The sequence below is a fragment of the Microcebus murinus genome, chromosome 19 (genome assembly GCF_040939455.1).
Source record: "Microcebus murinus isolate Inina chromosome 19, M.murinus_Inina_mat1.0, whole genome shotgun sequence".
NCBI lineage: Eukaryota > Metazoa > Chordata > Mammalia > Primates > Cheirogaleidae > Microcebus > Microcebus murinus.
This window is the reverse complement of record NC_134122.1, coordinates 11727407-11754180: the sequence shown is the minus strand read 5'-3', so window position 1 is coordinate 11754180 and position 26774 is coordinate 11727407. Positions and strand designations below refer to the sequence as shown.

At 49.3% G+C, this 26774-nt stretch overlaps 1 protein-coding gene across 1 annotated transcript; it reads right to left on the bottom strand.

Annotated features, from left to right (window-relative positions):
• Positions 1 to 9420: 9420 nt before the first annotated feature.
• GP2 (glycoprotein 2) lies at positions 9421 to 24867 on the bottom strand. Its single transcript, XM_012736077.3, has 11 exons — positions 24778 to 24867; positions 23653 to 23782; positions 21141 to 21563; positions 20466 to 20579; positions 18148 to 18359; positions 17501 to 17649; positions 16061 to 16306; positions 15059 to 15221; positions 13826 to 13910; positions 12540 to 12584; positions 9421 to 9927 (listed from the first exon to the last, which is right to left on the bottom strand). The coding sequence occupies exons 2-11, from the start codon at positions 23744 to 23746 to the stop codon at positions 9869 to 9871; spliced, it is 1590 nt and encodes a 529-aa protein (XP_012591531.1). The 5' UTR covers positions 23747 to 23782; positions 24778 to 24867; the 3' UTR covers positions 9421 to 9868.
• Between the last annotated feature and the right edge of the window lie 1907 nt (positions 24868 to 26774).

Below are 26774 nucleotides of genomic sequence, written 5' to 3'. Positions count from 1 at the left end.
CCTGGGATCAAATCTTCCAACCTTCTCTTCTTTCCTGTTCCATTTGCGTATGGAAAACCATGTCCAGTCATGGCCCCATAGCTGAGGCAATACCACCATGTTCTCCTTTGACCATAGCTCCAAGACCTTCAGAATATCTTGCCAGGCTCTTCAACAGATGAAGGGTTATCATCCTCCTATAGATTTGGTAACTTAGGCCCAAAGGAATTCAGAACTTTGGCCAAGCATAAATTTTCATTTTACAAAGGGATAAAGAGCCTCCAAGGCTGTCCGTGTTTAATGCAAGGCCACAGTGCTAGTAAGCAGATAAGCTGGGATTTGAACCTAGGCCTGTCTAGCTCCAGAATCCTTCTTTCACAGAGTTCAGAGTCTACTGGGAGGAGGGGAGGAGTTGAAGGAGACAATAGATGAGTAGATGAGTAAGTCAGCAAAGTGATGATAAAAATAATTATAAGAGCTGTGAAGAAAATGAACAGGGTGATATGATAGAGAGGAAATGGGAAGAGAAGTCTCTTTCAATGGGGAGACCAGGAACAGACTCCCAGAAAAGAGGTAGTCATTGAACCCTAAAACCATTCCTGCTAATGCATGTAATGCATGTATGTAATGCATGCAGCATAATATTTGGCACCTAGAAAGCTCCCAATATGTGCTAGCTGTTAGTAAGGAAAGTAAAATGCTTTCTCAAAGACCACTGTAGAATCAAAGGGGCAGTGTGCACTTTGTCCTACCTCCAACACATGTGAGCAGTAGGGGTTTGGCAAGCAGAGTCCTTGGCAGGCTCAGAGCCACAGCACCTGGGAGCAGCTGTCTCATTCAGGGCTTGGCAACTCCCCCCCCCTCCCCCCCCCCCCCCCCCCCGTCCCCTGCAGAATGGAGAATGCCAAGGGGCTAAGAGTCATCTCTGCCGGCCATACAGTAGCCTCGTGACCTTGGACAACTCACATCTTCTGTCTGGGCATCTGTTTGCTCATCTGTAAAATGAAGTTTTTGGTCTAGATGGGTTTTTAAGGTCCCTTCTGGCTCTAACTCTGTGTCACCTCAACTCTTACCAACTCCTCCCTCCTTCTGCGGAGGTGGTCCCACAGTGCCCTCTATTGGCCATCCAGTAGAGAACAGGGACAACACAGAACTCAGATGTTTACGGCAGGGGTGGGGTGGGGTGGGGAGCAGGACAGACTGGGCCTGCCAGCTGCCCCTCTTCTGTGGGGGACTTAGAACCAGATCAGCACACAGGGTAAGAGTCAGGAAATCTGACTCCCATCTGACTTGAAAACTACTTATTGCAACAATAGCAGTATTAGCTAACATTTATTTAGGGATACCCATTTACCAGGTAGGGGCTAGATGTTGTACATAAAGTCGCTGAGCATCAGGCACACAGGCCTAAAGGATGAGGACTTGCCCTTGTGAAGGTCAGCTGGAAAGATTACGACAGCCAAGAGGACAGTGTGGATGCAGACCCTGGAGGAGGAAAGCACGTTGGAGTGTTCAAGGAACCAAAGGAAGTGGAGTCAAGACTTACTAGACACTGGAGGCTAAAGAATTCTGGTATGTTAAAACCACCATGCCTGATGGACATGATGTACATGTTTCAAGTACAAACACCTTGAAACACTGCTTAGCAGTATCTGCTAAAACTGAATATACACACTCCCAGAGAAATGGGTCCATGTGCTCACGAAAAAGCACGTACAAGAAAGCAGTGTGCTGTCCAATAGCTGAGAGCTGGACACAACCCACGTGTCCATCAACAGTGGAATGGATCAATAGATTAGGCTCTATTCTTCCAATAGAATAATGTCAGCAACTAGAATGATCAAAGTGTAATTAAACACAACATCAATCACATTCACAAAGATAACGTTGAATGTAAGAAACCAGGCTCAAAAGATATAGGATTTCCTTTGTACAAAATTTAAAAACAGGCAGAACCACTCCATGGTACTAGAGTCAGGGTAATGATCACCCTCTGGAGGGCTAGGAACTGGAGGGGCAAGAGGGGGCTTTCTGGGGAGCAGCCACTGTTCATGCTTTATGAACTGTGTGCTGGTTACGTGGGAGGGCTCATCTTGTTAGAATTCATCGAGTCATACATGTGAAATATTAATATGTGCATGATCTGTGCATTATAAGCCCAGAAAATAGAGTAAAAGCATTATGTGGTTACAAAGTAGCATCACCTTGTTCATCCCAGCCACACTTTCTGTCACCACCAGCGGGAGCAACGCAGACATGACTGTGTTGAGAACAGGACCCTAAGTGCTTGCTTTTCCGCCTGGGCGGCTCCATCTGCAGGGGGACACTTGACAAGGCGCAGCAGTTCCACGGAGCCCCTAAAGAGTAGACAGTGACGGGCGCGGGAGCTGGCTCCCGGGGATTTTCAGAAGGAGCCCGAAGGAATCAAGAAAGGAAGAGTTTTCTCCCAAGTCACGTCTGAGTTCGGAGCCTGCTCGGCATTTCAGCACCAGGGAGGCGCTCTCCCAGGTGCTGAAACAACCGTTGCGTTTGGGGGCCAAGTTTACCAGTGGGGATTTGTCTTGAAATCCACAAGCCGGATGAAAGGGCGGTGCTGGGGCAGGAAGGTTTGACATCCACACCCTGTCAACAGCAGATTCATGGGGCGTCAAGCACCGCAGAGGAGGGCTCATTATCTCAATTGACAGACGACCCGAGGGAAGTTGAGTGGAGTTCTTGAACTCTCACATCAGCTGAAGTCAGACTGAAACGTGAATGTCTTGACTCCTTGTTCAGTGCTCTCTGCGTGTCAGTTTCCTTGTAGACACAAAGAGGAAGCTTTGTAAAGCTCCTCCGTGTCTCCCAGGGCCAATGATTCTTCCGAGTTCCTGTGGAGGGTGAAGGAATCTTAACAACATCTCGGGAGGAATGGATTTACCATCATTTAGCCTTGTCAGAGTAAACTAGTGGCCGCCACACACACACAAACACATGCATACACACGCACACCCATACACACAGGCACACACATGCATGCACACACATCTGGTACAATTCAGAGGTAGGTGTTTATTTGTCATTGCGGAGCATCAGGGGTCATGCAAAGAGGCAGTGTGGCAAGAAGAAACAGCACTCAAATCACATTTAAGCCAACCCGAGTTCCAATCTTGGATTCTGTCACTTCCTAACTGGGCACCCTTGAGCAAATTACCGAATGTTCCTGAATCTTCCTTCCTCGACTGCTACATGTGACATTTGAAGGGCTGGCTCACCTATAGGCACTGAACACATGGCAAAGTGTGTTATCTGTATGACACTGAGAAGTTCCTTAAACCTCTCTGTGCCTCAGTTTCTTCCTCTGTAAAATGGAAAGACAGCCCCCACCTCAAAGGAGTGTTGTGAGGATTAAGTTAGATAAATTTAAAATGTTGAGCAGCTAGTTTACACATGTTAAGGGTCGATAAAGTATCATCCTGTGTGCTGAGGGAGGAGGAGGTCCCTTCCACATGCTCCCATGAGCCCTATTTCTGGCAAACACAAAGATTTGTTAAAGCGACCTCCTCTTGGTTACATCTAGGAGGTAAGAGGGCAAATTAAAGAGATGTGAGAAGCAACTTAATGCGTTAAAATGGGAATACTAGTAGTAGTAAAGAGGATGGTGGTGCTGCTGCAATTATCCCCGGTACGAAAGTGGCTCTGTGTCCTCGTCTCCTTTATTTCTATAGCAACCCCCTGAGCTGCTGGGGCAGGAGCTACTCCCATTGTACATATAAGGAGTGGGGACACGTTCAGGGATAGCCCAGAGTCCAAGGGTTCTGCCCTTTAAAACAGTAGCTCCTCTCCATGAATCTGGAGCCAGGTTTAGACACTGAAATAAAATATGTACAACCAGGCCTCTCCAACTCCCTGCCCTCCCCGTCAACCTACAGAGTTATTCTATGAAACAAAAGCTAATCCTGCCCTCAGACAGGGGCTCCCAGAATCCAGGATGTTGGTTGGTCTCCACAACAAACACTTTTCCCGATGTGTGTGTGTGTTTGAAAGTCTCTTTCCAGGATTTGAAAGTCTCTTTCCATGTGAATCAAGTGCGGGACCGAGTCTCCCAAACTCTGTATGGGTTTGTTTGTGCCCCGACTCCCGCCATTAAACAGTGATCGCTCTCGAGCTCTCTTAACACCTTTCAGACCGCTCACGGGTTTTCTCGTGTTTCGAGAGCCATCTGTTAAGGACCACTCACGAGTTTTCTCAAATCTGTCCAGCCCTTGCCCTGGGGGTGCAAGGAGAGCCCCTCGTAGAGATCCACCCAGAAGGCTGTCAGGTGATATGAAGCAGCATGAACCTGCGCGTATTCCAGCGAGCGGAAAGAAAAAATTCCCTACGAGAGCCTGCAGAGTTTGTGCCGCCCATGGAAAAAGGAGTGACTTTAGATACTTATGTAAATTTTGTTTGGTCCCTCTTCATAGAGGAAAATTTTTTACGCAGTTCCATACGTTAAAAAAGTACTAGGAACTTTAATTGTTAAATAGTTGTTTAATTGTTTTTGTAACAACACCTAAAGTGCATTATGGTCCTTAGTTATGATGATTTAAATAATGAGCAGTTTGCCCAAACACATGTGGTCCCTGCTGTTTGTCTTAGAGATTTCTGTGTGGTCCGAAAGGTGTTAACTTGCTCTCCACCAATAACTGCTGTGATGGTTCCACTGAGCCCTCCTCAGTGAAAAAGCAAAGCAACACTCAAACTTCTGACCAACCTCCCCTGAAGCTGCAGAAGATGAGAACTAAGGGGAAAGGAGTTCGGCCCTCTGTGAGGTCGGCTGACAGCAGAGGGGGAGTGAACGTCTGTGATAGAACCGAAATTCCTATTTCACATTCTGATTTGGCTCTTTCTTTCACCATAATTATCCAGGTGGGAAAGTCTCCTCTTTATTTACTTATTTTTGTGTGTGTGTGTGACAAGGTCTCACTCTGTTGCTCAAGCTGGAGTGCAGTGGTATGATCAGAGTTCCCTGCAGCCTTGAACTCCTGGGCTCCAGTGATCCTCCTGCCTCAGCCTCCCCAGTAGGCAGAGACTGGGACTGCAGGTGCATTCCACCACACCTAGCTACATTTAAAAAAAAAAAAAAATTTGTAGAAACAGGGTCTTGCTATATTTCCCAGGCTAGCCTTGAACCTCTGGCCTTAAGCAATCCTTGTGCCCCCATCTCCCAATGTGCTGGGATTACAGGTGTGAGCCACCACACACGTGGCTGAAGGTCTCCTTATTTCTGCTATGAAGTTCTTTCTTTCCCTCCAAGAAGATGACAGCATGATTGCTGAGAAGATAAGAGGATGAAGCAGAAACAACACAGCCTGTTTCTTCATTTATTCATCGACAACGTTAGACTGTGGTGAAGTCCCAGAAACTAACAGTCTGGGGTGTAGGGTGGTGGTATGGGATAGAAGTGAAAACAGATAATTTCAAATGTGGATGCTCCATGTGATAAAGGTCTGTGGATAAGGGGTCACACAGTAGGGGGGCATCAGTTTTAGACTGGACACAGGGTGGGGGGCAGGAAGGCTTCATAGGTGTAATGGCCCCAAAGTCAAGTCCTGAACTTAGCACCCCCAGTGTGGGGAAGGGCATTCCAGGCAGCAAGAACAGCACATGCAGAGGTAGGGCAGGGTGAACTGGAACCGCTCAGGGCGCCATGAGAAACCCAGTGGTGCTGGAACACAGGTTACAAAGGGCATAAGGACAAGAGCTAAGGCTGGGTAGCCAGGCGCTGGCTCAGGGGCCAGAGGACGTGGTCTGTCCACTAATCATGGAAGGAAGAGCCGCTGTTGGGATTTAAAGAAGGAAGAGACTTTTGCTTCAAATGCTCGCTAGCTGCAGAGTATAGAACGGGTTGGGAGAACGGAGCCTGGAGAGAAACCACTTAAAAGCTATTATAGTGGCCCAGGTGAGAGATGGCAAGAGCCTGAAAAAGATCAGAGCCAGTGGGGTTGCAGAAAAGTGGATGGATTTGATAAAGCCTTAGAAGGGAGACTCTCACGTGATGAGGAAGGAAAACGCAAGGGTGATTTCCAGCCCGTCACAGGAGAGAGAGGCTGGAGGGGAGATTATGAAATGAGTTAGGTCAGGTAGAATTTAGCATCTGGGGTCCCCATTCCAAATTTCCTGCAGGTGACCAGCTCCACCTTTCTCGCCGCTCCCTCATGCCCACCTGGTGACAACACGCCTTATAAGGGATTAAGGATGGACACGCCACTTCTCTTTTCTGGACTTCAGTTCCACCTGTAAAATGAAGGGATTAAACTGACTGGGATAGAGCCCTTCCCTCTCCTCCCAGGCTGGGCTGAGGTCGCCCCTCTCTGTGTCTCGCAGTGTCTGTCTCTGCCTTACACTGTGTGGCTTTCACTGCCTGCAGTCGGCATGCCCATGTTCCCAAGGAGACCTGAAGTTCCCAGAGGGCAGGGCTGCCCCACGCCCCTCTGCATCCCCACCAGCTGCCTGCAGGTGCTCCCTCAGGACTGGGAGGCCAGTCTTCCTGGAAGTGAGTCATGTTTCTTCTTGCTGTCTCCGCATCCTTCTCCAGAACTTTTGGGTGCTGGGTCCAGGGCCCCTGGGCTGGACTTTATCTTGCCCCTTGGCAGCACCAAGGACGCAAGGAGAAGCAAGCTGATGGGAGAGGAAACATGGTGGAGTCCTGGCTCTCAGGGAGTTGGATCCAGGTCCTGTGTCTTGCAGGTGTGTGTTTGTGTACATACGTGTGTGTGCATGTGCACACATGAGTAGTGGATGTGTCCCTGTGAATTTTTTTCTGTATTAAGGTATATGCGAGGACTGCATATGTGTTTGCCTCCAGACGACCATGCATAAGTCAGTGTACACAGGTTAGCATCTGTATGTCCATGAATGTCAATGTCTGTGTACGTGTGAGGGCGTCTATGTTGGAAAATTGGTGTCTGTCCAAATGCAAGTGTCAGTGAGCATGTATATGTTCCCACATGCCTGTGAGCGGGTGTGCATGTGTTATACACATATACGCATGCATATATATGGATGCTAATGTGTATGTGAGTGTGTTGTGTGTCAATGGAGGCAGAATACAGTGTCTAGTTAAAAGTATATGTTCCGATGTCTGGCTACCTGGGTTCAAGCCCTGAATCCAGCATTCAAAAGCTATAAGCCCTTGGGTGAGTAATTATATTTTTTAAGCCTCGATTTGCTGATCTCTAAATTGGGGATAATAATAGTAGCTACCTTCAATGTCTAATGTGGGGGTAGAATGATACAGTGCCCATCATGCACTTAAAATAATGCCTATTAAATAGGGCATGTTAAAAAATGTTGGCTGTTACAAAGTTCTTCATGGCAGTAAATATGTAAGTGGCTGGGCTTGAGGGTCCAGGTGAGGCTCTCTGTGCGTGCTAACGTGCCTTTGGGCACATGAGGTTGACATGTGTGTCTGTTGGAATGCGTGTGCTGGTGTGGACGGAAGGCTCAGCGTGCACAGGGCCTGAGCCTGAGGGTCAGTGGGCATGTGAGTCTGAGTGTGGTCTGCCCGAGAGTGCCTCTGTGTGAGTTTGTGCTCTGTGAGGACTGCGAACCTTCCAAGGGAAGAGACTGTCTCGTTCGTTATCGTACCCAGGTTCCTGGACCTGGGACATAGAAGTTGCTCAGCAAATCTGCGTTGACTGAATGAACGATGCGAACTGGACATTCAGAGATTGTCACTCAGATACCATGCCCATTTGTAGAAAACAAAAAGTTGTAGCTAGCTAGCTGGCTAGCTAGATGGCAGTTGGATAGGTACATGGATAGATGGTATTTAGATAGGAGATAGATGGATGGATAGATGGATAGACAGACAATAGGTAGATAGATAGACAACCAGACAGATAGTTAGGGTTGGCTCTAGTTAAGTAGAAGCCCATGTGCTGGATTCAGGAAGAGATATTGGAGTCCCTGTGTCCCAGGGATTGCCGAAGCTTTGCCAGGGTAGCCCTGTGGATTAGCGTGGGGTTGCTCTGAAGGCCTACAGAGGAGGGAATCCCAGAATGAGAGCGCTAAACCCCTACCTGGCATCAACAAGGGTTTTTTTCCTTCTAATCTCTCCATGTGCATGCAAAGTTGTTTTTAAAGGAAGAGTTCCACTACTAAAAAAATGTCTGAAAACCTTGTTATAGTGCAACCCCTTTAATTCCACAGAAGGGAGAAGCCGAGCCGACTCAGAGAAGGGAGAAAGCTAGGACCTCCTGACCCCTCAGGCCTGTTCCTGCCACGCCACTGCCTTGGAATGTAGTAGGTATGAATCCCCCGGCTTACTATGGACTCGTCAGAAACAGGAAGCAGCTCCTCCCAGGAACCCTTCTTTTTTAGAGAAGCTACTATCACAGTGGCTATGTGTCCAAAATCCAGCCCCGTTTGTTTGAGACTTGTCCCACCAGGTCTGCCCCACTGGCTACGTGCTAGATGGTCCCACTCACCTGGCCCAAACGACTGTACCAAGGGAAGGACTCTGACCCAAGCAGCGACATTGGGTCCCCCAGTGCAATTTGGATGTGGAATGACAAGATGCTAGTCAGTCTCTGGTGGCCCTAAACTAGGAAGGGATGTGAAGCTGGAATGCCCATTTTTAATCAAAGCATGAGTGGTCAGGGAAAGCTGGCTTCAGACAGGGGAACATGAAGGAGACATCCACAGATAAGCACGCACAAAAGCTTATGTGACATCAGGAAGAGTGACAGATGAAATGACAAACTTTGGTGTCTTGTGGCTTGTCAGCACCCCCTCCCAGTGCTTGTGCAGCCAGGACATATCTCCTGCCCTTGGACTTTGTGCTCTTATATCCTTATAATTAATTCTGCTTTTGCCTGAGCTAGTTGGGGCAGATTTCTGTTGCCTACAACCACATCAATTCTGAACAAGGCAGCACATTGGAAAGTCTCCTCCAAGTAGACACACAGGCTCAGCACCCACGGGCCCAACCCTGGCTCCTGACATGTCCCAAAGGCCAGCTTGGCAAGGCCTGATGTGTAGCTATGGGAACGGGAGGTGTTCTCTACTTGTGGCATCTTTGTGTGGTGCTTTGCGAGGGCTCCTTAAAAGTGTGCAGAAAGGGACTTCACCCATCTCCCAGGCTTCACGGCTACTTTCCCATAGCGGGATGGGTGTGTCATTTGCTGCTGGGGCTCCCTGCTTATTCCCTGAGAGCAAGCACATCACTGTTTACAGCGAGAGGTGTTCTCTGGGGTGGTGGCATCTCTGCGTCAAAATCAAGCTGTTCCTGCAGCATCCAGCATTCAAGGGTAGGAGTATGTGTAGTTCTAGGCAAGTGACAGCATGCATGGGGTGTGATGGGGGACAGGTGGGTGATGGGGACCAGTCTACCCTGGAGAAGAGGCTCCAACAGTGGCCCCTTTACACGATCCCATGGCAATTGCTGAGACCATGATGGAAACATCGGAGGAAGCAGAATGAACGCAAAGGTCAGTCTGTTCAATTCATCATCAGTCAGAACAGGAGATGCTTGGGAAGGAGGCACGGGAGGAGCCCCTTTGACATGCTCACCCCACCCCCAGTGGCAGGAAAGCTCTTCCCTGGGGTTAAAATCATGCACTACATTTCCAGTAAAGGCTGGAGCCGCAGAGGCACCTAGAAGGTTTGCTTTGGAGGTGCCACTAACTCATGAGAAAGCCAGCCCAGGACAGGCTGACAGGGCCCCGCTATGGGAAAAGAGGATTACAAAGGAGCACAGAGAGTGTTAAAGAAGGTAAAAGCTCTTCCCTTTCCCTAAATCTAGCCTTGAGCCTGTTAATACCGAGACTGCACGATTGGAGAGGGAACCAGCAGTGCTGAGGGGTGGCTGGGCGCCATTGCCCAAGGGAATGTCACAGACGTCAAGGCCAGATGCTCAGCTGAGCCCTCAGAACAGCCAAGCCAGGAGGACAGTCAGGAGCATCATGGGCCAGGCCACCAGGAACCCTGAAACACAAGAGAGATGGCTGTCAAATGTCGGGCCCTGGAACTCAGCGGCAAATGCAAGGTGCCCCCCTTGTCTTTTGCTCTACCAGGATGAGAAAGACAGAGCATCTTTACTGTCTGGCCTGGGCTACAGCTCCGGGAGCCGTGGATACAAAGCTGTCTAATCACCAACTACCTCTTTCATTTTCCTCTGAGCACACAGGAATGCAATTTTTCCCAGCCTCCTTTGCAGGTAGGTGGGATCATGGATCCTCTTCATCTGGGCCAACACTTGCAGGGGATACTTCAGTTGGCAGAAGTTACCAGAAGGTATTAGGAGCCTGAGGTCCTGCATGGAGCAGGACTGCACCTTACCTGCCCCCCAATGATTTGATGGGAAACGATACTTTTGTGTAAAGGCACAGGAGATTGGGGGCTGTTTGTTATAGCAGCTAGCATTACTTATACTGACTAACACTAAAGAGGCAGAAAGATTTAAAAGCATCACCTCTGAGGCCCGACTGTTAGCTTAGAATCTCAATTCTACAACTAGCTGGGCTGTTCTTGGCAAGTTATTAAACCTCTCTGTGCTTGAGTTTTCCAGTTATGCAAAACAAAAAAATATTACTGGCACCTATGATCTCATTGAATTGTTGTAAGGTTTAAATGAGTAGATACATATCAAGCCTTTAGAACAGTGCTCGGCACATGGTAAACACTGTTAAGTGTTGGTTTTGAAAATTAGACTCTGTGATCTGGTCCGGCCGGGATCATATCTCTCTGGCTGTATAATCAGAGTGAATGAAGGGCATGGATACTGGATGACAGCTGCCTTGTATCAGAGGGTAGGAGAAGCATGTGCACCCTCCCACCATGCTACCAAATTATAACATCTCTCCCTCCTCCCAATTGCAAAGTAACTTGCTAATGTCCTAGAACTGGGGAGAGGAACATCATAATTTCCAGAAACATGTAAGCGTATGGCAACCAGTTCATAGCTATAAAACATAGGCTGATGTTCAATTAATCCTAAAACATCGAAAATGACTGTGGGAGACAGCAAACAATGAAAACCACAAGTGCCCTCTTGTGGTGGTCGACATCAGAATGACTCCCCACTCCTCTTCCAGAAGGCTCCCAAATCCACCGCCCACCCTAGAAATTTGTCCATTCAGCAAATTCGACTGGGGCGCCACACTGTTCTAGGCACTGTGCTGACCTGCAGAAATGAATGAGACTTGAGGTCCCTGGCTTCAAGCTGCTTTTAGTCAGAGCTTTAACCACTGTTGCCAATCAGCATTGCTTTTCGTAGCATCATCTGAATGTCAGCACTGAGCACAGAGAGGCCATCTTAGACCTATCTTAGACCTATCTGGGAAAATTTTAGAGTGGGCTCTAATTGGAGATTTGAGGATTGAATAAACTTTTTCATGTGTGGGTTCACCAATAGAGGTCATTTTGGGGAACAGCAAAATCTAAACAGTGCATGCTTTCCGCATTGTCCAAAATATATTTCTAATACCCCATAAATATGCACAAACATTATATATATATATATATATATATATATATATATATATATATATTTCATTTGTCAGCTTGTTGAACTCCGACTCATTCATCGAAATCTGATTCAGATGTTCCTACCTGGTGAAATTCTTTCCAGACATTATCCAATACAGTTAGTCTTCTGTGTACTGTTTTCTGTATCTACTTGCTTGTCATTTGTTTGCCTATGCGCTTGTCTCATCTGTGCAATGAATTGCTGGTCTCTGAGCCTATATAGATCATTCCCCTAACATTCGCAGATCTGACTCCTTTTTGCACTTCCTCTGAAAGTCCTTCTGACCACTTATCTACTCTGATATTCACTCTTCCTTCCTACTTTGATAATAAAACCACCAAACATTGGCTAAGCACATAGCCACCCAGGATAAAGATTACATTTCCCAGCTTCCTTTGCAGCTCAAGCACTGGGCAATGAGATGTGAGTGGAGCTATGAAGTGCCAGCTTCCAGCAATGTTTCTGAACACTCGCTGCCTGCTCGTTCCCTCCATCCTGCTGCTGAAGAGGCAAAGGTTGGTGCTCCGGCTGCCACCTTGGCCCATGAAGGTGATGGACACACCTCCAAGACAGTGGAGGTGTGAGCTGGAAGGAGCCCGGATCTTTAATGACATCGTGGCGTCACCCTACTAGCCTTGGATGGCTTCCCTCTAGACTCAACTTATGTGTAAGAGAAATAAACTTCTATCTCATTTAAGGCATTGTTACCTTGCCAGTAACCTTTTATTTCTAAATTTCTCTATTTACTTTTTATTGTCTATTTCCCTACATTGGAACATAAGCTCTATGTGCGCAGGTGCCTGGTCTGTCCTGTTCACCATCACATCTTCAGGTATAGAACAACACCTGGCACATAGTAGGCACTCAATAAATATCTGTCATTAAAGGGCTGCCTCCTCTGCTAGACTGTGAGCATCTCAAGAGCCAGTCTTGGTTGTGATTCATGTCAGTGTCCGTCACAGTTGTTAGCATAGCGTCTGGCATAAAAGGGGCCGGATAAATGTGCGTGGAATTGCAAAGAGGAAGAGAGTTGGGAGGGTTGTGGGAAAGGCCTGAGAAGGCGGTGTACCTGCAGTGCTGGGGGTTCCATTCATGACACTGAGAGACTGGGCACCTGTGAACAAGAGGAGAAGGTGAAGGTTTCCTCAGTCCTGATCCGGTGACTGCAGCACTGAAGCCACGGCGGCCCCAGGCCTCGTCATCGCAACCACTGACAACCCACATTGTGGAGGCATCTGTTACCTGGCAGGCACCTTTCTAAACACATTGCATGCATTTTAAACTTAATCCTCCTAACAGATTTGTGAGGAAAGTATTCTCATCCCCATTTGCCAGACAAGAAGACTGAGGCTCAGCGACACTAAAGGACTTGCCAAGTTGACCTTGCCAGTCAGTAGCAGAGCTGGGATTCAAACCCCAGTCAGTGTGTCTGATTTGAAAGCAGAAGTTCCTAATTGCCCCCCCACCCCAGTTTACCCTGTGACACCACATGAAGCTAGCTTCAAGTTCAAGGCTCAGTAAAAGGGTAGAACAATTCAGGGTGGAGTTGTCGACTCAAGTAAGCCTCCATTTGCTCATCTGGAGAATGGAACTGGTAACAGCACTTACCTTGGGCTGTTGTACATATTCAAAGTGACAATACATAGAAAGATGTTTGGCACAGTGCCAGCCACAAAGACATTATTATTGTTGCTACTATTTTTAATATTACCGTATCTTTTTTTTTTTTAGGGGTAAAAAAAAATGCTTTCATTCTTTTAAGTTTCTTGACTCCTCCATTCTGGGGGAAATAAAAACCATGACAGTACTGCTCATCTGTGAGTAGGGCGCATGAAAATTTGAGGAACAATTGGAAAGCTTCCCCTATGTCATACTCCAGAATACTCTGAGTTTTGGGGAACACAGTCACTCCCTAGGAAACAAAGCTGCATTCACGTGGGAGTTAGGACTTAGACTTCACCCCAAAGGGTCTGAGTTCTGGGGGCCTGGCCGCAGGTGCTTTGGAATCAGACTGAGCTGGGTTCCATCCTAACTCCAGCCACTCACGAGCAGGGTTATCTTAGGGTGAGTCACTTAATCTCTGTGCGTCTTGGCTTCTCACCTGTGAAATGGACACAGTCATGGGAAGATTAAGGGAACTGACGGGTGCAAGAGCTTAGCTTGGCCTCTGGCACACAGGAGGTCCACCACCAACGGCAGTGCTATTATTGTTACCCAGAGCACCCCATGGAATAGATTCGCCTGTGCAGGCCAGACTGAGGGGGTACAAAAGCCCTAAGGAGTTGAGCTGGTGACCCCAGGCATCTGCGTCAACACTTGGCTGGCTGGTCTTGTCACCAGGCCTTGAGCACTCACCTCTCCGGGCGATGGGTCCCAAATCCAGAACCCGGGCTAAGTCGATGGCCAGTACTTCACTGCGGACTCGATTTCTTGAGCAAGACTGCAGGAATGGAGAACTCTCATTACATCAACATTTAAATGCAGGATTCCCATGCACACTGCCCCTGCAACGGGCAGCTCTGGCCCCAGAACTGGGCCCCACCCACCCTCTGTCCCTGATTCTGATGCTATGGCTATCTCAATCTAGAAAATTCTCACTGTTATGCCAAACAAATCTGGGTTCGAAGCTCATCTCCACTTTCTTCTAGCTGTATAATTTGGGGGAAATGACTTCACCTCTCTAAGATGACTAAATAGTACCCACCTGATTGTGAGGATTGAAGTCAGTTATGTCTGCCCTACATGGACATTTAGTAAGCACCTACTAAATGCCAGCTATTCACGGGCAGTGCCAAACGGCAGTGAGAACACAAGGGGGTGGGCACCGGAGTCACCTCCCAGCTGGGGCACATCCGACTCTGATACTTCCTAGCTGTGTGCGGGCCCTGGGCAAGGACTTCTCAGAGCCTCAGTTTCCTTACAATGGGGCTGATAAAAGAATCTACTTAAAGGGTTGTGGTGGAGGTTAAATTAGGTAAGGCATGTAAAAGTTTAGCATGGCGCTTTACAGAGTAGGCACTGAAAAAGTCAACTATTATTATAATCGTTTAAAACATCTCTTGTGCCAAGGGAACCTAGCAGACAGTTTTCTTCTGATCTGCCTCCTGGGGACAAAATAATTGTTTACAAATGGGCTTTTAGGAAGCCTAAAGTCCATCTATTCGTTCTTTGTTCTTCTCTCCCTCATGTTCATCCCCTGTTCATCCATCTTTCCTTCCTTCCTTCCTTCCTTCCTTCCTTCCTTCCTTCCTTCCTTCCTTCCTTCCTTCCTTCCTTCCTTCCTTCCTCCTTCCTTCCTTCCTTCCTCCTTCCTTCCTTCCTTCCTTCCTCCCTCCCTCCCTCCCTCCCTCCCTCCCTCCCTCCCTCCCTCCTTCCCTTCCTTCCTTCCTTTTTTCCTCCCTCCCTCCCTTCCTCCCTCCCTTCCTCCCTCCCTCCCTTCCTTCTTTCCTTCCTCCCTCGCTTCCCTCCTTCCTCCCTCCTTCCCTCACTCCCTCCCTCCATCCATGATCCCAATAACTATGTATGGAAGGCCTATCAGTGCCAGGATCCCACCCGGCTCTGAAGAGTCCAGTCCAAAGAGGCACTCACAGGCTCGCACTGTTCGTTAAGGGAATCACAGAGATGGATCTCACAGTGCAGGAACACTAGGTCATAATGTCCAGCAAACATGAACATCTGAACTGAGAACCGGCTTTCCGAGGACCTCCCATTCTCTTCCACATGGATAGTTGAATCATGTTCATTTGGGCAGCTGGGTGGGGGAGTGACAGGGGCAAGGGTATAATGTCTAAAACCAGCAGCAGAGAAATCAAAGAGCCCTCCAGGTTCCCTCCGTTATGACAACACAGACTCTTTTCTATTAATATTGCTCCATGTTTTCTCCAAAATGTTATCCATAAGCTCACATGGTTTAGATTATTTGGGGCACCGTCTCTGGAGTGAAACAGACTGGTTTTCAATCTCAGCCTGACCCACTTTCTAGCTAATTGAGCATGGGCAAGTTAGCTATCCTTCCTGAACCTCAATTTCCTTACCTGTAAAGTGGAGACAGTAATATCTACTTCATATGGATGATGAGAGCCTTTAGTGAGATAACCCACATGTACTGCTCTGCACAGCGCTTGCCACAGAGCTAAACTCAGTGGTAAATATTAGCTACTATTATGATGATGATTTGAGCCATGATCCATAGAGATGCATTTTCCTTTGTTCTTGTCAGTTACCAGCATTCAATAATATTTCATCTCATAACCTTTGTAATATCATTAAAATATTGATCAGTGTTTACATCTGTATAACATATAGTTCATCATTACTTAGTCGATCCCTTATTTTTGAACAATGAGCCTGTTGCCAAAGTTATCAAGAATACTGAAATGGAAAATAATTGACGTTTCTCTACTCTGCCCACCTATCCAGTATTTTTTTTTTTTTAATACTTTAGGCTAAAATCTCGAGAGTGATATTCCTGGGTCAAAGGGTATGGTCACGATGTGTCATGCAACTTGCACAACTGTCAGGCATGGAGAGACGAACATTTTCCTCCAGACCTTATCAGGGCCCAAAGACAACCCCAGAGCCACCCATCACCTGTTCCTGATGATGAAATACTTCACAGGGTCAGCCTTGTCCTCAGTGGGGGTGGCGTAGCAGTTCCTCAGCAGCAGGTTGAAGCGGGAGGTGTCCCCTCTCTCCAAGATGGCGCCCACGTAGAGCATGGATTCCACGGACAGCACGGCCCGGGCCCCCTCGTAAGGATTCGTGTAGTTCCCGTCTCGGAAGAGCGCCATCCTGACAGTGAACTCTCCCTCCCCATCCACGCTGACATTCAGGGAACTGCGACAAGGACAGGCGCAAGAGTGGAAACATCAGTTTCTGACCAGAGAGAACAACATAAACCAAGCCCCGCCTTTGTGGAAGCAAAGACACCTCTTTGATCCCTAAACGAACTATCCAATCATTCATTTAAAGCAGGCATTCATTAACTTCTAGGCACTAAACTGGACAGACAGAGGAGTGTGTCTGCGGGATTTCCACCAATCCGCCCTGCGGGGCGGGTCACACAGTCACACATGTGTCCCTGGCTCGGGGAATAGCTGAGTGCACGGCTCCATCTTCCCGCCGGGAGAGTGGGGCTTGCGACCAGGTCTGTGGGTTCGTGATTCTTAGCGGCAGGTCTCTTCCCTCCACCTCACAAATGGTAACAAGATAAATGGCTTTCATTTTGACTTTTGATAAACCAGGGGCCCCAACATCACACAGTCTGAAAACCACTAAACTAGAAAAGTTCTGATTCTCCCGAGCCTGCCATTCTGTGAGACCAGGAGGCAACAAGGGAATGGGAAGGGCACTCTGGATTTCTGCCACCCAGAAAGTCCCCTGGCAAGTCTCAGAATGCTAAGGAACACTGATTCAACGGGACCCAATTTGAGGCACAGAGATACAACAAAACAGACAAAAACCCCTACCCAGATTCAATCCTACCCAAACTGCTATTCGGTTATATTTTTGGTGGGAATGAGGGCACTGTTTATCCAACCAAAGCTAGTCTCTGCTCAAATCCCACATTTGCAGGGAAGTCTTCCTGACCTTCCCCCACCCCACAAATACTGGGTCTGGGAGTCCCGTCCCCAGCTCCCAAAGCATCCCGTGTTTCTCCTGCAAGCATTTGTCTCACTTATAAATATCCACTTAATTAGTCGTTTAATGTCTTTCTTCCTCAAGGTGAATGAACTTGTTCTGTGCTTTTGTTCCCTAGCACATTTAATAAGCACTGTTTCCTGTTGCTGCATTGCTTCCTAATAGTAATCTTTAACACCCACAAAACATTCTGTCTGCCTTGTTCACGCGGAACGTCCTTAATACACGATCGACGGATATTTGTGGAATAAACAATGGAATGAACGGAAGCTCCCAGAGGAGGTCGGTAGCATCATGTGGACGTCATAAGTTGCACTTGAAGCAAGTGCAACAGATGTCAGGGCTATAGGTCAAAGGGCAAGCGTATAGGTCAAAGGGCAAGCGTCATACCTTACGATGGGCTGCAGGGCAGTTTGGAGGCTGACTTTCATGTCCAGCGGGTAAGCACATTGGAAGTTGACGTTGAGGATGATGTCTCTGATGATGAAATCGTTGACCAAGGAGATGGTGTTTTTGTAGATGGCATGGGTTTGATTTCTCTTTGGCATAAAAACAAACCACATATATATATATGTGTGTGTGTGTGTGTGTGTGTATATACACGTGTGTGTAGGTATATCTCGAACTCAGATCTCTCTGATTCCAGAGTCACTGTTCTCAGCCATGCAGCCACCCTCCCTTCTGCTCTCAAGGAGGTAAAGGGGCCTCCTCCTCCAGTGGCACTGACACTTCATGGGAAGGAGAATGAGGACCCCAGACCGAAAACTAGAACAATGAATCATTGACCCTAGGGAAGAGTTAGGAACCACCATGCTCGCTCCTCTGTGCATCCATATCAGCTCTGATTAAAATAATCTCAAGTACAGCTTACATTTGTTAAGCTCCAGTGTCAGAGCTGTGCTAAGCTCCTCACATGGACCAACGTGTGCAATCCCTCATAACCCTGGAGGCCCAGAGGAGCTAAATGACAAGCCCAGGATCTCACAGCTTTAACTCAATTCCCACACTCTGGCCACAGCGGTGTGAATGCCACTTACCTCCAAAATGTTCCCACATGCATCAGCCTGGACAGGGCTGGTCACAGACACCCAGTCCCTGTCCTCGCTCTGCACATTGCTGCTGCAGTTCCGGTCCTGCAAGTAGGCAATGACTTCCTTCCCCAGACCCAGGCCTCCCAGCAAACACTTGTCCAGCTTCACCTGGATCTCCTTGTCCCTGCAGTCCAGCTGAGGCCGCAAATTGTGGACATCTGCAAAGCAGAGAGGGGGCAGGTGGAGTGGACGGGGGACCAGAAGCAGTGGGCAGAAGCCACATTCCTTGCCCTGTGGCAAGGCTACCATGCCCACCAGGTGGTTGGGTAGACTAGAGGGCACCTGGACGCAGATGGAATTCATGCTCAGGGTGGTGGTAGGGAGGACTAGCAGAGCAGTGCTGGTCCGAGATATTCAAGCATCCTATGTGCAGGCTTGGCTAAGGTTTTCCCTTCTAGTTCCCCTTGGGCATTGGGGTTTTGGGGAAGCAGGATGGTCCTGCATTCCATACTACAAGGGCTGTGTCTGCAAAGTATCCAGCCATGTACTATGTTCTCATTATATTAACAATGGCTGGGTACTTTCTAGACAGCCTTCATAAAATCAAAGCTAGATATATGCTCCTTTGCAAAGCCAACACATCCCAACAGGTTCAGAGCCATCGCATTCATTCATGAGCATCTGCTATCTGCCAGACACTTGGGGGATATGACACTTACCAAAACTGACAAAATCCCCACCCTTACAGAGCTAACATTCCAACAGGGGAGATAAGACAGTAAACTAAGAGAAACACAATTTCTATTGTGTTCATGAATGCATTAATTCAACATGCATTTACCAACCCCCTTTTCCAAGTGCTAGGCACAGTCAGCATGGAAATAACTAAGATGTGGACTCAGCCAATGAGGACTCCTCAGTCTTGTGTAAACACCAACACGCCAGCAGCGTGTTACAACTCAAAACAATGAAGGAACTGACAGAGGTGTGCTCCAGGCTGGGGGGGGGGGGGATCCCACAGGCAGGAATATCTGATTCTGCTGGTTAAGTCAGGGAAGGGTTCACGGCTGGTGTGCTGCAAGCAAACAAAGCAAGTGAGGACATCCCAGGCCAAGGGAACAGCAGAGGCAGAAGCGTGGAGCAGGGGGAGAGCAGATGTTGCATTTGCAGAAGTGCCGAGTTCACAGGACAGGAACCTGGAACGGGAGACGGTAGAGGCGTGGGAGAGGGAGAAGGAAGCGAAGGCCAGATCCCAGCATGATTGTGTCTGCACATAGTGGGGGCCCCTGGACAGCCACCGCTCTGCTGGGCGCTGCTGGGGACGTGAGGCAGGCCACCTGCTCCCCACTCAGCTCAGGGTGCCCTTGGAGCCCATCCAGGTACAGAGAGGGCATCCTCAAATCCTGTGATGGGGTTTGAGCCCAGGAAAACAATGCCACCCCTTTGGGGTCTCAGCCACCCAGTGAGCAGAGACAGTCTTGGAGGAGAGCAGGTTGCTTCCCACCCTTCAGCCCCCACACTGCTCCTGCTGGGCACACCCAAGCCCCCCCATACACCCTGTGTCCAGTTTCCAGTTTCCAAATGTGCCATGCTCCTTCTTGTCCCTCTGCCTAGAACACTCTCTCTTCAATGGGGACTAGGACGGGACTGTGCTCAGAGGGAGGCATGCGTGTGCCAAGGGCAAGGTCAAAGGCCCTCGTTAGAGTCTGATGATGGAGGGAAATAATCTCAGTGGGAGGCTCATCCAACCCCCAGCGGAGCTCTTCTATGCCATTCCCGCCCGGGGCCATCTGCCTCTGCTTGCTCACCTCCTGGGACAAAAAACTCATCACCTCTCAAACGGGCCCGTTTGAACTGCTCTGATTTAGTTCTCACAATAGCCCTGTACAGTGGGTATTTTTATTATCATCTTATCCCCATTTTACAGGTGAGGTCATCAAGGCTCAGAGAGGGTAGATGACTTGTCCCGGGAGTCTGCCCTCATCCCTGACATGAAGACTCTGCAGCTATCTGGGTGCAGCTCCCACATTTGCAGAGTTCTTGTCTTCAGTGCCTTTGTGTGTCCTGGATCAGGCCAGCCGGGGCCACCAGAACCGTGTTCTGAGGCCACGGCTCAGTGGCGGGCATGGAAATGTGTTCCGACTCTGCCCGCCCATCCTTGCAGGCCCACTGGTTTTGTAGCAAGTGGACCGGAGAACCCACATTCCCCCGACCTCGGGGGACCCCCCACAACTCTGGTCCACACCTCGTCCTAGCCCTCTGGAGGTCCCTCCTTCCTGCCCTGCCCACTCGGATGGCAGCCACCTGCCCAGAGAGCCACTCACCAGAGCCGTTGACGTTCTGTCTGCAGACGCACTCCCAGGTGCCATTGACAGACGGGCGGCACTCCTCCTCGGGCCGGCAGGCCTCCTGGCACTTGTCCTCCACTGTGGAAGGGTCTGGGGCACAGGCATGGAAGAAGAGGATCAGGATGCAGAGCAGGGTGGACTGGAGGCCCAGCATGGTGGTTAAGCCCCTGGAGTGCAAGTTCAAATCCCAGCTCTGCCACACTCCAGCTGTGTGATGCTGGGAGAGCTCCTTAACTTCTCTGGGCCCCATTGGGGTAACTAGATAGCACCCATCCCAAGCCGGTGGGAAGAGGGTCACTTAAAGTGCTGGGGATGGCAGCAGAGGCATTGTGACCGCTATGCCTTTGCTGTTAACTCTTGCCATTATCCATTTTTTGTTTCAGATAAGAAAACTGAGGCTCAGAGAGGTAAGTTAAACTGCCTACATAGGATGGAAATCTGCAGGAGCCTAATAAACCAGGAGATTGTGCCCTCGAATTGGAATTTCTGGAATTTACTTGAGATGTTGGAAGGCCTGGCAGCCCCAGGGCCATGTCCCCACCGGGCAATACTGGCCCGAGCCAAGTCCCGGCTGCTCTGGGTCGTCCCCTCCTGACCTGCTCCACGCACTCTGCTGAGCCCTGGGGCGCCGCGTGGGGTGCCTGCGCTCACCTGTGCAGTACCTCAGACTGCACGCAGGGGTGCCCTGCAGCCGGTACACGTAGTACCCGCCCGGGCAGGCCTTCAGCAGCACCTCCGCGTTCCAGAGGCAGCAGTTGTCGCTCCAGTGCGCACAGGCCCTGCGGCTGACGATGCCGTCCCCGAGGGCGGGGTGGGTCCCGTTCAGCCACATGGGGGCGTCCGTCTGGCATCGGTACACCTGGACGCAGGTCTCGGGCATCCTCACTCCTCCTTCACCCACAAAGCGGTACCAGCCTCTCAAGTCACTGTCGCACCCCCGATTCTCTTGTGCGTTCTCCATGCTCCGGAAGGGCTCGTCCAAGAGGGTGTAATTCTGGCAGGGGTCAGAGCAGCCAGAGGCTCCGCAATCCAAGTCCAGCCCGGAGGACCTGGCTTCGGAGGGGTTTCCGTGACCTGGGAAAGCGGCAGAGCGGGCCTGGGTTTACCCAGTGAAGCCGAGATCTGCAGGGTTTCCTCCCCGCCACACCCTACTTTGGGTGCGCTAAGGACCCTAATGAGGACGGCAGACACACAACCCATTAATGAAACATCAAACTTCGTCGCCTTGCAGTCAGAATAATCAGTGAAGACTGTGGCATTTTGCAGGCATTTTTATAGGCATCATACCTATAAAATACCACATTTTATAGGTATTTTATAGGACAGTGGAGCCACCACCCGGCACGACACCTTCTCCCCTCATGGGAGTCTCAGAGTGCTTCCCAGTGTGGCTGTACGAGGCAGCTTTGTCTGACCAATATTTGTTTTTCTCATCATAAGCGTAACACAAGCTCACTGGAAAAGAACCGCAAACATCATTAAAATGAATCAAGTGGAGACGGAAGTTGTCATAAGGCCATCCCATCTCCAGGAGTAATCAGAAATTTGTTATAATGTATGATGCCTTCAGATTCTGCCAATGCATGTGCTTAAAATACAGATTTTTATAAATTTAAAAATGAGTTTAATTCTGTACAATGGTTTTTTTCCCCCTTGCATTTTTTAATTAATACAGCATAGATATGTTTCTATAGCAGTAGATACAGCCTAATGCAAGATTTCTCAACCTCTGCACTCCTGATGTTTTGGCTGGATCATTCTTTATTGTTGGGGGGAGGGGCTGTCCTGTGTATTGTGGAATATTTAAGAGTGTCCCTGGGTTCTACCCCCTAGGTGCCAGTAGCACCCATCACAAGCTGTCTCCAGGCATTGCTAAATGTCCACTGGGGGAGGGGGTACAAAGTCACCCCCAATTGAGAACCACCAACCTGATCTAACAAGACTGTTTCTGATCCACCATGGTTTTTTAACCATATCTCTTTCAGGGACTGTGACATATGACGGTGGCAGAAATGAAAGAGGAAGACCTTCAGGCTGGGTTTAAATCCAGCTCCACACCTGCCGGCTGGGTGACCGTGGCAGGTGATCTAACTTCCCTGAGACTCATGTGCAAAGCCACACCTGCGAGCTGTGGTTCCCCAAACCCCATCCATTCCCATGCCCTGGGGAGTGACATTTCCCACACCTGTGTCTGCCTGTCCACATATGGACTTAAAACATTTCTTTCAATGATTCTCTTTAAAAATTAGTTTTATCAGAAGGAATAATATCTGTGATGACATAAGTATCACGTACAGGTATATTTTTAAATACGCATGAAAACAAATGTATAGCCATTAAAAAATTTTAAGAGGTTGCCGTGTACCCTCACAGTCATCCTGGAGTATGTATGCCCCATTTGGGGAAACAAGGTCTTAAAGGATTGTTAGAGGATTAAAGGAGATAATAGGTGTCAAATGCCAAGCACAGCACTGGGTCAAGCTAGTTCACTTCTCTAGTTTTGATTTGTTGAATACTGTGGGTGCCTGGATAAAGGAGCTAAGTACACACTTGGGGGTCACATTCTTATAATACACATCAGAGGGGCTTTTTAGAAAAAGAGATTTTCAAGCCTTTCTTGTGCATGTGCTTATTTTAAGGAAAGGAATTGCTGCACATGTTATTCTTGGATTATTTACTGCACGCCCTGGATTTTCTCATCAGCGCCCACAAGTTTAATTCCTCCACTCACCACAGGGCTGCAATTTGCACCCTTATCTTGTAGAAACCTTTCTAGAAGCATCTATGTTGTCCGATTCACAGATCTTTGGAAGAGACTGGAGAGATCTCTAGCCCTTCCGGGAGAAGGACAAGGCACTTGCCCATATGGGGTGGCGGGGCGACTTGTTCCTCATCTTCTCCGAGCCAGGCTCTCTGATCTCCCCAGCTATGGGCTGAGGAAGTGAACTGGCTCCCACTGCCCGCTCTGGGGAATTTCCGATGTGGCTCTTTGAGAGAGTGTGACTTGATTCCCATTTCTCTCATCATGTTCCCCTTGACTTCTAGCTCTGAGTCTTGGCTTCAGACCTTCCAGTTCCCCTCACTGACCTGAACTGCCTCCCCGCTCCCTCCCCACGTCCCAGCGGGGACATCTGAGGAGAGGCGGGGTGAGCAGAGAACTCACCGAGCTGCACCATGGATGCCAGGGTCAGAACGCAGGTGGCCAAGGCCAGCCCCGGGAGGTCAGAGCCCACCATCCTTTCCACAAGGCGAGCCATGCAAGTCACTCCACGCCGTGCGGACTCTCCATGCAGCTGCGGGAAAGGAAAGTCCCAGATAAGATCGGCCCAGGCCCACGTTCTCAAAAACAGAACTGTTGTCTTCCTCCACGAAGAGCTGTGTTGTTTCCGAGCAAGTGTGACTCGCAGAAATGGGAAGGGATAATGGGAGCAGGAGCCTTGCCAAGGGGATGAGGTTGACAGCAAGCAAGCCAAAGGCTAGCTTAGAGCCAGCTGGGACTTCAGAATGTCAGAATGTCCCAGAAGAGTCTCAAGATGGTCCCTGCTCAGGTGGAGGTAGAGGCTCTCTGGAGATTAGGGAGAGAGAGGGTTTTAAGTGCCTGTGAATACCTATAGACAAAAGTAATGGCTGCCCTTTCTTAGTTTTATGCACCAGGTGCTGCTAAGACCCTCGCCCCTCCCCCCACCAAAGAGTCCTCTATGCACGTAGATTTCCACGAGGGCGGGACCATGTCAGACTGAGCCCCACGCCCCTCGCTCCTGGTGTGGAATCTGGCACACAAGGGGTGCTCAGTAAAGGTCTAAGGGATGCATGAAAGAAAGAGGCCTGCCAACATTCCGGTGACATTTACTTTTCTGGGAAACTCCCTGGATGGGAAAATCTTTGGCTGACTTCTTACAGTCTCTGGAAGATCCTGGTTAAAGATAGAGATCTGTTTCTGGCAGGGATATCATGAATCTGTTATGAAAGAGCAGGGACAGGGGGACACCCAGGACCAGGAATTCTTAGAGATGAGATCCCAAGTGGAGACCTAGCTCCCTGCTGGGGTGTCCCGGGCAAGGGTGAGGGTGGCGCCTGCAGGCCTGGAGCACCAGCAGGTGGACGGAAGCATGGCCGAGCTGGACGCAGAGTGATATGTGGAGCTCCCGACAATGGCCAGGGTCTAAACTCTTTGCTGAAAGTTCTGAGAGTTTCCAGAAACAAACAGCCCTAGCAAATCCAGAGGTTCCAGACGGGGAACCCTAGGATTCAGAGAAAGCCTGCTCAGAGAACCTGGAGCAGGACTTACCTTGGGTGAGAACCCTTCTGCTCCTCTGGCCAACCGTGGGAAGGCAGCCTGCTGTGGGCCGTCTTTTTATTGTGATTTCCCACCCATGTGGCTCTCCACAATTGGTGCTGAGGTTCCAAACACACGCTGGGCTTGTCGGGCGTAGGTGAGATAAGCTATTTACGCAAAGGATGGTGAAAGAAAGGCCCTCCCCCTTCCCAATGTAAACCCTGCAGTCTCGCCGGCATGCACACGCGTCCCCGTGAACAACAGTCACGTGTGCTGGGGGCTGAGCACTGTGGGCACGGCCGAGCGCCTCGCCACCATGACTTCTTGCATTTAATCCTCACAATAAATCAATGAAGCTGGTGCCCTATTTATTACCAGAAACCAAACACTGATCAAAAGGAAGCTTAATACCCAAAGGGAAGTGGAGAGAAATCAAACAGGCACTTGTTTGCACAATGGATTTTCAATCGTACCTTGTGTTCCTAGCTAATCACCTTGGAACACTTCTGCTTCTGTCTGGAGGCCAGTGAGAGAAAGAGAATAAATAAGGAAGGGGGACCTGGGCGCTTCCCACGCTTGGCCCATGGGATCTACCCACCTTCAGACACCACACTAACGCCGAGCAGTCGGGGAGGGGCCAGTCCAGTGATGGTGGATCACGAAACCGCCAAGGCCGGACACGGTCCCTGGACAGAATAAGCATCAGAACAGCCTCTCCTCCAACCCCTTTTGACACGTGGGCTGCCCTAGGGATGGGCAGGTGTGGAACCCAGAGGAGGCTGTAGGAGATCTCAGACTTCTACACTCCAGGCTTGGACGTGGCTTTTGCGGCTGGGCAGACATCGCGGGCTCAATAAGAGAGTCAAAGCTTTTGCAGAACAAATGGCCACGGCCTCTTCTCTGTTACAGTGGGACTCCTTTAAAGAGCCAATGCTGCTGAGCCAGGACGAGTGGGGGTCTTGGCATTAGTAACCCTTCTCAGCAAAACCCCAACCTGGCCAAAAAAAAAAGGTGCTACAAGCCACCATCTCTACTCCTAGTGCAGTTGGAGACAAATCTATGAAATGTGAAACTTACGACAACTGGGCCCACAGAATAGCCCAGTGATCCACTCAGTTTGGCCTTCCCCTGTAAACACATAAATATTTGCTTCTGTCACCCACTCCTGCCCCCATCCAACTTCTGATGAGGTGACCACCCTCCTTTTCAAAGTCAGTTCCCCGTCTCTCTTCGGACCCCTCCATTCCAATCGGAACCATGTGGCTAAAACGTCCCTGGTGAGGTCATCTCACAGCCAAGGCCGCTGGGCATTTTTTTCCTGCCCTCTTGTGCCTGGATTTGGTTCCTCTGGACACCCTTGACTTCCCCTAACAGTATTTTCTTGATTCTCCTGTTCCTGCCTGATAATCCTGCCCTAGCGCTGTAGGATCCTCTTTCTCCAGCTGTCTCTGAGAATGTCCCATCTTTTTTGTCACTCCCTGTACTCTCACTGGCACCCTCCATAGGCCGATGACGTTCCAAGTCTGCATTTCCAGCTTTGACTACTGCTCCCCTGAACTTCTGCTCCCCCTACCCTGCTGCCTGTGGGATCTCCCTGCTCGGGCTGAGATGCTCAAAGCACCTCAAACTCAGCAGGTCCAAGGCTGAACTCCTCCGTTCCCCTGAATCTCCCCCTCCTCACTGTACCATCTCCCTTAATCAAAAGCACCACCGCCCAGCCCGTCATCCACGCTAGAAACTCGGCGCCGTCTTTGCTAAGCTCCTTCCTTTCTCCCTAAGCCCTCATTCCTGATAATCGTCAAATCTTGCCTTTCAACATTTCAAATATTTCTCTTCGTTTCCTTTAAGCCTGAAAGGATGCAAAGGCATCAACTATTTCCTGAATCTATCCTTTCTTCTCCAATCCCACGGCACCAGTCTGGATTCAGGCCACCACCTCTTAGGAGGGCGATTGTAATGGGTCTGCCTGCTTTCATTCTTATCCTCTTTGTTCATGTTTCTCTGCTGCA